At 39.4% G+C, this 11,918-nt stretch overlaps 1 protein-coding gene across 1 annotated transcript in view; it reads left to right on the top strand.

Moving 5' to 3' along the window:
- Window positions 1-3,335: 3,335 nt before the first annotated feature.
- Window positions 3,336-11,918, top strand: part of LOC308118970 (general transcription factor IIF subunit 2-like) — a 47,356-nt gene continuing 38,773 nt past the window's right edge. Inside the window, exons 1-4 of the mRNA XM_080478709.1 lie at window positions 3,336-3,493; window positions 3,706-3,779; window positions 4,637-4,655; window positions 5,570-5,714. Of these exons, the coding sequence (XP_080334835.1) occupies window positions 3,428-3,493; window positions 3,706-3,779; window positions 4,637-4,655; window positions 5,570-5,714 (304 nt within the window). The 5' untranslated portion in view covers window positions 3,336-3,427. The remainder of the gene's footprint in view (window positions 3,494-3,705; window positions 3,780-4,636; window positions 4,656-5,569; window positions 5,715-11,918) is intronic.

Below are 11,918 nucleotides of genomic sequence, written 5' to 3'. Positions count from 1 at the left end.
ACAAGATGGCGGTACATACAAATAGTATTATTAGTAGTATTAAAAGACAAACGCAGCTTTATCCGACACAAGAGACTATAATGAAGGAAAAAAGGAGGTGTTTTTTTTATTTTTTATAACATTTTAAAAAACTGTGTGTCCGCCTCTTGTGTCCTTTTAGTTTTTATGAATTGTAGGTTTGATTTTAAAAGTTCACAAGAAACATGTTCCGACTACATTGAACAGCGTGTAATCTCAGTGGAACCTTGTTTCCAAGAACAAGAACTTGACACCAAGCAACGACAAGACATTGACGTGCCTTGATATTTAATTAATATTTCCACGCCGTCTTTGTGTGTTCTGGTTACAGGAGCTGAAACAGTGCAGTTTGAAATATTTACAAGTTGCACTCCAAACAGTACTGTTAATAACCTTTATGTTAAAGTCTGATATACTTGGGTCATGGTCTACATACATAATTAATCTAGTGGAATAATTAATAAAAAACAGTTGTCGGGTTTAATAACGGAATTGTAAATCAATCACAATTCAATTCAAGTCAAATGTTGGACGATCATGACTGCTTGAATCCAGAAAGGGTGAATTCATCTCACCACGTCACGTGACTCATCAGCGGCCGGAGGGACATTTTCGCTCGCTTCATTTCTACTGGATGACCACCGGCTGAGCAGGAAGCTATGCCAAACCGCACCAAATCACATTTCTGTCATGGTGAAGCCACCAGGATCTGTCCTGGTCAATTCAATTTGATCAACAATCAGACCAATTATTTGTTCAGTGACAAAGAAGAAATGCAGGAAAACAAGCCCCTTGCACTGTAAATATTGTGGAATGCTGCCATGAAATGAAAAACCTGAATATGCAAGAGGAATTGTGAAAAGTACTCACATTCTTCACTTAAGTAGAAGTACAGATCCTTGTGTTAAAAAGTACTAATGTCTATACTTAAGTGAAAGTAAGAAAGTGAATTGAACGACAATTGAACCTGTGGTGGTCGTGATCATGAATACACGACTTAATCATTCGTGATGGATACCCTTATTTTGAAAAAATAGAATACACAAGAAAAAAGATTAACTCCATCATCACATCATTTAATATGTTTGAAAAGATGTTGTAAAAGAAGAACCTATTTAATCTGACTTCTAAATCACAGGTCAGGCTTCAGCTTGTTTCACAGTTTTGAACAAACGACTGGAAATAACCTGGCAGGACTTCGGCGTCAATAAATGTTATCTGCTTTGATCCTTTTCGCTGTAACTCTGAAATCATCAAGTCACAGATTCTTATTCTCATATACTCATGTAAAAAAACTCAGACAGATCTACTTCAGAACTTAAAAGACAAATCCAACGACATTTTCTAGATGCCTCACTGCCTCACCTGCGTTCAGATATTGTGATGTAATTCCAGAGCCAGATAAAACACTAACCTGCGATGGTTCGGGTCAGGATGAGTGGCGATAGAGATCACTTCTGTCAATGACAGAGCCTTGCGACAACTAATGTGTGTATGTGTGTGTTTTCTTCAGTATATTAGTCTGGACAGTTGCGCTTTCGTTTTACATTTCACTGAATCTTAAATGCTAATTTATTTTTTGATTTGTTGCCTTGGTCCAAATGCATCGACTTGTAAGGAAGCACTCTGCCTAATGACAACCATGCTGCAATTTACTTTTCTTAGATTTCTTTTTTTTTCTTTTTTTTTTAAATGCATTTCGATGACATTTAACTGGTGTAACCGACTTCAACTTAAAGTACACATGTCAATAATGCCAGGCAATCAGTGAATAGATTAAAATAATTCGAGCAAATTTGAAAATGAAAGCAGAACTATTAGAAAAGGCCATTAGTCGCATTGCCTTAATTAGAGAAGCTGCAGACAGTTTTGCATCTTAAAGAAATGGTTTGATGGAATGAATGCCTGTGATGGAGGGGACTTGTGGGCTTCAGTATATCTTGAAAGCCAGCAGCAGCATGAAATGCATTCATTGAAGTGTCTGACCCTGGACTTGAGTAGCTGTGGAATCAGACTAAATTACCATTTCTTGGCGCAAAGTGGTGATTCAGAGGTCTGAGCTTTACAGGTTAAGGATTTGCTGAGGTCCACTGGCAATTTTTGTCTAAATTAATCTTGAATTATGGTGCAATAGACTGGATTTATGGACATTAATACATAATTTATTTGGGCCATCTTGGCTGGATTAAGTTCAGATGTGTAAAGATTATGATTGTTTTAACCTTTCATTCATTTGCTCTCTCAAACTGAATAAACACATGAAAAAGCACAGTTTCCATATTATGACGACGATCCGATCGAGCATTATTTTGCGTCACTCTTCTGGAGAAAGTGCCGGGATGAGAAATGCCTTACTGGTGAGGTGTCATGTAATTTTAATTGGCAGCCTGCAGTTCACAAAATTGCTCATATCCGTGACATTTCTCCTCAGCTTGTCATCAATTCATTCACACATCCATCACCTATTCCCACCTCATGCAAAGTAATGTTGCTGCAGGCTGAGACTATCTCAGCCAATGCCATATGAAAAGCAAGGTACTCCCTGGACAGGTCACTAGTTTGACTTACCATTCGCTTTTATTTTATTTTCTCTTTCTCAATGCTTTCACTCGCTCCCTGAATGGTAGTCTGGAGCAAGCGGTTGTGTGCTTCAAATCTGGATGTTAACATTAACACAACAATACTCCCTGAGGTTTGCAAGAACAGGAGTTAAACACGTGCCACCTAAAAGGTCACTGTCACCAACTGGTGTCACCACAGACATGATAGGTTATGAGTCAGTTTCATTAACACCGAAATAACATCAACCAATTACCTGATTCATGTGCATATATTACTGTTATTGTCCCACTAGTATATCTGCAACTTGCTTTGTACAATAGTATATAAATGTCTTGTTTTTTTCCCCCCACTATGCAAATAGCAGCTGCAGGTAAATCACAGAAACGGTTGTTTTAATTACATTCATCCATCTTTTGTACTGCTCTGTCCTATGAAGGAGTTGATGCCACCTGGCTGGTAATTTAACCAATGTGCTTCTCGCTGTGAGGTGAGAGAGCTAACCACTGCACCATCGTGTAGCCCTTAATTACATTTAATGGAACAAAAATTATTAAAAAAAAAAAAAAAGGATGAAATGTGGATGAAATGTGAGGGTTGACAGGCAAACCTTTTTGCAGTGATAATTCTACAGTTATATAGTTCAGTAACTATATCCTAGAAGTCTTGGCTCATGTCTGTGAAAATCAGCCTGTTTTTCTTTCTCTCTCCACACGAATACATCAAAACCTGTTGCCACAGTCCGTTTCAATGTTTCTACTTCCGGTTTATTCTGAAAGGCGCAGCAGGAAGCCATATTCTTAATCAACACACCTGCCGTTGTTTTGTATTTTCGCAAAGTCTTAAAACAATGTCGGTCAAAAACGAGGTCAACCTGACTGGAGTCAAACAAAGCCAAGGCGTGTGGCTGGTGAAGGTTTGTGCGTGTTTTTGTGTCAATGTTATAAAACAATCCACGTTCATCTGACGCTTTTTATTTCCCTGTGAACAAGTAACCTTATTTAAAAAAACAAAAACAAACAAACGCCTTGTCATGCACGTTATGTCTCCACAAGGCATCAAACAGAGAATTAATGTTGTTGTTTCTCTCATGATAAGTTGATTTATCCTCTGATCGTCTCTCTCCAGGTCCCCAAGTATTTATCCCAGCAGTGGGACAAAGCAGCGGAAAAGGGAGAAGTTGGAAAGCTCACCATTGGAAAGTATGTCCCTTTATTCTTTATTCTCTGAATGCTTTGATAAGCACTTTCGTTTCTTTCTCAGCTGTTGCTAAGATAAAGTGTTTATTCGGTGTATTTGTAAATGATCAGCAGCTATTGTTTGGAAGAGTAAGTTTTAAGTTAACACTTTGTCAGGCAAGTGGCCAAAACTGGATATCTCTTTGTCTCATCTTTTGCAGTAAATTACATTAGGAGAAATACTAGAATACATGAAAACTAGCTGCAATAATTATTGTGATATGTATTAAATTTCTATTATGACTACCTCAGTGTTTGGCAAACATCTTCTGATTGGGTTTCATCTAAAAAATATGAGAAACTGACAACGCTGTACAAAGAAAATGAAAATACTCTTAAGCTTAGTAAGTCCTATGTATTCACTACTGTTCACACTTTGGGCAATAGTACATAGAAAAATGAATAAATATCACCAATAATGTCTTTTAGGGGGACTGAAGCCCAATAATAAAATGTTCCTAAGTAGAAATTGTTGAATTTGTGTGGTTTTGGTCAGTTTTATACATATATCATAGTATAATCTTCTCTATTGAACTTAACACTCACTCTAAAAAGAAGTATCCTCCAACAACACCTGGTTGTCAAAGTGTTTTGACATATTTCAGTGTTTGCCTTATAAACGGTTAAATTGTCCAACATTAGTGTTGTTGTTGCTTTTCTCTGTTCCCATTCTCAAAACCAGGAAAAAGACATTTGGCTTCAGTGGGACGAACGTCATCATCTTCTGGAAGACTCATCAGTTATGAATTTAATCACTAAGTGTTGCTCATATCCTTATCAATGATGTAACATTATTTCCGTTTTCTCCCTTTTCCTGACAGGAAGCAAGGGAAAACGGAGGTGAGACACCGTCAATTGATCACTTACACAAGTGTACAGCATGTCTTGTTGGAATAGAACTTAATCTGATAGAATCAAACTGTAAACCCTCTTTTTTTTTTTTTTGTCTTTGTTTGGCATAAACCTAATCTTCCACCGTATTGTTGGTCAGAGTAGTTGATTTAAAGTATTAGAACATCCGATTAAAGATTAAACGTTAATGAACAACAACTACAATTAAGTTTTACAATCATGAAAACTGTCGGTGTGGCAATGTACCAAAGAGCCAGTCGTAGGCCACTGGGGAGTGTTATACCTCCTTTTTATTTAAATTACAAGACATGAGTACTGTTCAGAAGTGATATTTATTTCATTAAAGAACAATTTCAGTGTAAATATATAATGTATATAATGAGAAACTGAACATAGTGAATGAATAAAACAGGTGTGGCAGTTATCCCTCTTTCACAACATCCAAAATGTTTAATTTAAAATTCTTGCGTTAGCCTGGCATCAAGGAAAACTTGCCACTAAGTGGTTTACTTTTTAAATTTAAAAATGTGACTTTCACTCCCATTTACAGTCCAACATCTTTGTACATTTCAAACAATTTAAATTCCCGTGTGGTTCATTTGTGAAAATATTTCAAGTTGTCGCTCTCTGGCCAGCAGTAGGTTTTCAAACCTTCCTGTTGCTTTCACTCTCTCGGGTCACGCCGTTACGTCACAGCTTCCATTCTTTTTAATAGGTTTTTTTTTTTCTTTTTTTTTCTCTCCATTGTTGCGGCTCGTCACTGTGCACCTCCGCACGGACCCGCTCGCCCCATAGAAATCGATGGAAGTTTTCTTTTTGTCTTTGCCCATACCTGATTGATCAAAGAGCAGGTGAGCGGTGCGATTCGTCTGCAGCGTGGTGACTCAGCTGCGCTTTCTCAGGTGTGTTTCAGCCTGACTGAAGAGCTGACAGCCTTGGGTGGCGTGGAGGAGAGTGATGCATCGCTGCGGGCCCCAAAGGATCACGCCCTCACTATGCACGCGGTGGGTGGGCAGACACTGGCTGTCTTCAGCCAGAGCAACGCAGGTCAGTTTCCACCTCTGTCCTTGTCGGTTTGTTTATTTATTTATTTATTTATTTTCTGTGCTGGATAATGTCACATGAGGCACATGTTCAGTACGTGGCTGGAGGGTTCGCTCCGAAATGGATCTGGCTGCGCGTGTGATTCAGCGTGGCTGTTGTTGGTATTGTTGCTTAACAAAAAGTCCAAATCCCAGACAGCTCGTCCTGTCGGGCTGTGAAGCAAAAAACACTGAAGCTCTGTTTTTGAAGAGCCGCGCAAACAAAAAGAAAACCCACAATAAAGCCGGCGGGACACAAAAGATCCTAGAATGAAGAGAAATTCAGTTTAAAGCTGGAAAGAACTTTCCAACTTTGAGTTTTCACAGTTTACCCTGATTTATCTCGCGTTTGTCGGACCACTTAAATATATACAAAGGAATATTTTGATGCCTTTCTTCACGCCCACTGTGAATTCACTCAGGGTAGGACGTTACCGATTCAAGTGTTCTTAGCTTTTCAGGTTTCTTATGTTTACTGGTGGAAAAAAAAACCTCTATTGATGTATTCCACATTGATTTCACTGTAAAATTCATGAGAATACTCGCAGTGGCTTCTGATTTGTGGACGATTGGTGCCAGGCTCGATGTGTCATACTGCTTGTTCAGCCAGAGGGATTTGCATCAGACCGAGGGCTTAAAAATAGCTGGGAGTGTATCTTTGGGTTTCTGCAAGTGTCATCTGGAAATAACGATAGAGGGTGATACTTTTAATGGGAATATCCGCGGTTTGATCACTGTTATCAGCTGATGTAATGGAGCAAATGAATTAAATGGGACTTGATTGTCACACCGATATGAACAAATGAGGTGGATAGAGAAATATTCCGAAAACGACGGGAACGAAAAGGTCACACCACATGGGTACAAGATAAAAGACGAACCTGTTTCCCCAATTCAGCGAAAACTTCAATTTAGTCAGACGGCAAATAAATAGCAGGGGGGCGGGTTGCCCAAATCAACAAAATGTCAAGAGCAATTCAGCTGCTCCCCGGGTGCCACTGCTCGGTAACAATGAAACCACCGCCTCTCCTAGTGTTTCTCTGACGCCGGTCATGCTGGAGGTAATTGGTGGGTTCTGGCTTACAAACAGGAAAAAAAGGCATCTTTTAAGCATGACCCAATTAGTTTATTCACACAATTATTATTATTATTATTTTTTTTTTTCCAAAGGCCAAAACTTCACTCTGAATGAAAAGTGCGAAAATGGAGCAGTTGTGATTTTTGTGCAGATTGGAAAGAAATGAAGCTGCTTGGAGCGCAGCAGGTGAGCTACAGTCACTCCTGCTACAACTGACTCGTCTGTAGTAAATAGGACATCTGGATGGCGAGGGACAGAACCCCTCTCCTGGTCCGAATCTCCTCTTTTTGCTGGGTAATTAAGCCAGGAGAAGATAAAATGTATCTACCGCACATAGTGATGAAAGCTACTTGAATAGCAGGGTGTCCTAAAAACATAGGTTAAACGTCTTTTGAAATCCAAGTGAAGCAGGACTTCCTGTAAATTCTCATTATTGTTACTGGACCTCTAAAGAATGAAAAGAGATGTCTGCAGGAAGGTTTTACACTGGAAAGTTAAATTCAGTTTTACGTGCAGCCCCACAATCGCTGAATCTTTCAAGTTATGATTTTGTTCTAGATCTTATTTTGAAATCTGAATTAGTTTTTTATGTTCATGTTACATTTATCTCTGACATGTTTTGAGGGGGCGGGGGGGGGGGTTCAAGCTACATTCATTTATTCACCATTATAATTTCTCCTCTCGTCATTTGAAACGTCCCCTTGTCGGTTTCTTCATATATCGCAGCCCGTTTTGTTGCGGCGTGTTGGCGTGAGATCGTACTGCAGAGACACCAAACCGTGTGCGATACAGTTTATCACGTGTCCAAACTTGACCGGATGTAATCATGTTAGTTATTCCTTGTTATTCACTGGAATTGGCCATTTTATTCCCAATCAGCCACAGGACGGCGACATTCGAGCCAAAACGGAACATTGACAGACGCCCGGGGAGCATTGGCGTTGTCATGTGTTTGGTTACGTTTCATTTTAAGTGGCTTGAGTCGTCTTTGATAAAATCTTGAGTTCCAGTTCACTTGTGGATCTCTGTATTTGTGGAATGAAATATCTGCTGTTGTGTGTAAAACTCAGGATTTCTGTGGCTGGATTAGTTTTACAAGTGGGAAGAAATGTTTAGCTTTTTTTTAGTCATCATGTTGTCTGCTGAAAATTCTGTACAAATGTGTGATGGAGTAAAAACACACTACTCAAGCAACAAATAATTTGAACTTGGCATCCTGACCAGAGAAGATGGGCCATGAAAGTTGCATGGAGTTGATCGCTGCTGTAGATTTATAGTATTTCATAAACACTTCTCGTGAACAAAAAAAGTTCTCACCTTGGCTTTTTTTTTTTTTTTTTTTTTTTCCTACCGTCGCCTCGGAGAAACATCATTACCGAGATGAAAAGAGAACATGTCGCAAAGTAACAAGCGTGCTGATTTAAATGATGAAAAACACCCGGCAGAAATGGGAGAGCGTTTGAATAATTGTCTCATTAAGCACCTGAGCCCACAGGAAAACGTCGCTCGGCTCTCTCACACAGGGACACTTGAATACAAGAGAAATGCAGTTCAGTACAACATTGTCCTTATTCCTTCAGAGGTACGGGGCATATTAAACCACATAAATTAAAAAAGCACTCATTTGACCATCTTCTGTATTTTAGTTTCCGAGTCCTACGCACCTCTTATGAGTCTTGTGAGGATTAATCAACCCTTAAGAATAGCTTAATGGAAACTTGCATAGCTGTATAGGAAAGAAAATTAAAGTGAAGCGGTAATGACACATAAGAGTCACTATTGAGTTCAAAAATCAGGATTTGGTACCAGATTCTCCTTAATTTGATTTGAAATGTATACTTGTAAAATTGTTTAATAAAATACTGTTTTTAGTACTTCTCGTAGATTATCAATATATTCCTTTGGCAGACATGTTAAAGCCTTCAACTAAGTTTGTCTAGTCGATCTAGAAGATTTTTTTTTTTTATAACATTTAGAAGTCGGGCTGTTCACAAATGGTTTTTGGTTTGATTTGATGTGTGACTGTCATCATTTATAAATTAAGCATATTCTCTGTGTTCAGGCAGCCCATTGAGTTTGTATCTGTCACATCAGAGAGTGTGGACCATCTCCAGCTCCTGGAGATGATTGACACCAGGTGCACTGGATATTATTTGTGATGACGACAATAAACAAGTCAGAACATTGAGTTACTTGCGGTTTGCATTCAAATGGCAATAAACATATTGCTGAGGTTCTCATGTGGTTGTTTTAGTTAGGTAAATTTGAGACAACCATGTTAAATACATATGGTTTATTCAACCCTTGACATATCTGGATATCCACATGTTGTTGTTTCTTTTCCTCCAATATTTTGGCTCTGTAGTTGCCCTCAGTGGATTTGAAGTCAAGGTGTAAGTGCAACGTCTCTGCTGTGAATAATGTAGGATTTACAACACATGGTGTTTGTCGACCTTTTAGGAGGACTAATATTTATGGCTTTGACTGTAATTTAGAAAAGCAAGTAAACAAATCTATGTTGACTCTCAATACTTGAGATCTGGGTTGAAACCATATTCCACCCCTGACATGTGTTTTATTGCACTTTATACTGCTTCCCAGGAGGCTCTGGAGCGGCGACACTGGCATTTTATTTTATTTTATTTGACATTTATTTAACAAAGTAAGTCATTAAGAACCGATTTGTTTAAAATGATGACCTGGCGAAAGGCAAAGCCCTTTGAAGGGGAGTGTAACAGTCAGTTTTGTAGACGAACAAGTGAACCTCACAGTGTGTAATGACGGCCGGTTTGGAGGATCCAGTTTGCGGCTGCGTGTTTCTGAAGGGAACATTTGCGGTAAAAGAGATAGCAGAGTGATAAAGAAACTCAAAGTTGTGGAGAGCTGCTATAAGGGCTGAGCTTTGTACAGTTACATCATAAATGAGCTTGCGAAGGATCGTCATGTTGACCAGTGGGAGTCTGGTGCCGGCACATTAAGGGTGACGATGAGAATAGGGGTTTACATTCAAGATCCTTCAATACCTTCCAGATATCTTTTGCTATCTTGATTTTTTTTTTTTTTTCTTTTAATCAGGTCTGTTGGGTGTCTTGATTGTATTTATCATAAGTGTTTCATCCATTGAAGGCTGCTTATATTCTTTTCTGGCTTTAACAGGAGCATTTTATCTCTGCTGCCGCTGTATATCTGTGTTTTATAAAGACTAATAATAGTCCATTAGTTGGGAAGCAGTTGAATCCACTGCCATCGCATAGAGTAAGACACCTGGATGGTACTGAGACGTTGAACACAGCGATATCGGCCTTGTCCAAAATAAATTAAATGAAGCTTTCTCTTTTTCAAACTTTTGGTCTATCACCGCCCTCATGCACTCTTGATTCCCCCGCACTTACATGTGCATTACCACCTCCTACATGTGATAATGGCTTTTTCAGTTCTTATTTTTTATTTTTTTTGCCCCCAGTCACTGTAGGCTTTTGTTAAAACCACCCATAGCGGACTCCTCACTGTAAAGTTTCAGCACAAATAAGCATGAGAAAAGATGAAAAGGCCTTCAGACGGAACTATGAAAGCAGTGGGTAGTACCAGTGTCGCCCAGGCTCATGAGGGGTTATAATCTTGTATTTGAATTTGGAATTGCAGTGTTCAGGAGGCGTGAAGACCTCTTACTTTCTTTTTCTTCAAAGGTGGTCGTGCTTCAGAAGGCTGACTTGACTTTGAAAGCGCTCTGGAAACAAGAACCGGAGTGGTGTCCTCCTGAGATGCGGTGGTGTGTAGTCTCTATTTACCTGACCGCCGCTCAGCTCCGCCCCCACTCGCCCACAGGACGGTGTACTGTATGACACCGGTCTCCCACTCACTTTCCCACAGTCTCGCTCTCTTTAACACACACACACACACACTGCCGCTTTCCAACTTACCTCTACCTGCGCATACACACTTGCACTGGTTTGATCTGCACTTGCACTCTCGCTCACACATTTTTTTTATTTTCCCTCACACCCACTCAAAGTTTGCCGATTTCTGACACCTCGGACATAGCAAGTTTGCATTTTTATTTTTTTTTATATTTGCTTGTATGTGAGAAATGCATCTAATTATAAATCCCTATGTAAGCATCGGGATATTTCACTTCATTACTATCACTCTGCTCCTTCCTCAGCTCAGTCTTTTAGATTAATGTAGTTCTCGTATGTAATGTTGAAACTACAATAAAGTGAGCAAAAATAGTGATTAAGACACGCTGTAAAAGTTTTTCAGTTTTTGGGGTCTTATATTTTTTTTAATGGGATTGTGGTGGCAATGACACTTGAATCTTACCGACTTTAATGGTCTTTTTTTTTTAAAGAGTGCCTATCCATGTTAAATGAGCAGACATCCTCAGAAAAATATAACCTAAATGGCAAATTGTTTGATTTTGATTTTATATATAAATAAACATGGTGTTTGGAATCAAAATGTTCAACAAAGACAGAGTAGTCAAGTGGTTGGCGCTCTCGCAAAAACTCCCCCCAGCACCTGTGGGGTTTGCATGTTTTCCCTGTGCATGCAACTGTTGAGTTAATGGTTTTTCTCAATTGTCCTCAAGTGTGAATGTGTGAGTTGTTTTGCTCTGTGATGCACTGGTGACCTGTCCAGGCGATCACCGGTCTTTTGCTCAATGTCAATGATCAGGAAAAGCATGGATTTTTTTTTTCATATTAACATTATTAACAGTGACATGCCTTTTGGTGAACGAATGAGCACTTATTCCAATTCTACGTCCTTAAATGGCTCAGAGCAGCTCTTCCTTTGTCAATTTGTGAGAAAACACGTAACTCAGCCTGCCACGCAGTGTCTAATCCCTTTAATCCAAACATTTCAGACGCTCTATGATGCATTCCTCCACCTCGCTTGTAACTATTCAATGAGCACACAATAGCGCGAGGTTGCTATTGGTGACCGTCCGTGATTGATACGCACATGGACGCCGTCTGACGGGGCTTTTGTACTGTAAGGGCTGCTAGCTAAATGTTCCTTCATTATTTCCCCGTCTCGTTGTTCTTTGTTTCGGCAAAGGACCAGGTATTGATTAAGAGGTTGCTAGGCAAC

The sequence above is a fragment of the Lipophrys pholis genome (genome assembly GCF_963383615.2).
Source record: "Lipophrys pholis genome assembly, chromosome: 13".
NCBI lineage: Eukaryota > Metazoa > Chordata > Actinopteri > Blenniiformes > Blenniidae > Lipophrys > Lipophrys pholis.
This window is presented reverse-complemented; position numbering and strand designations above follow the sequence as displayed.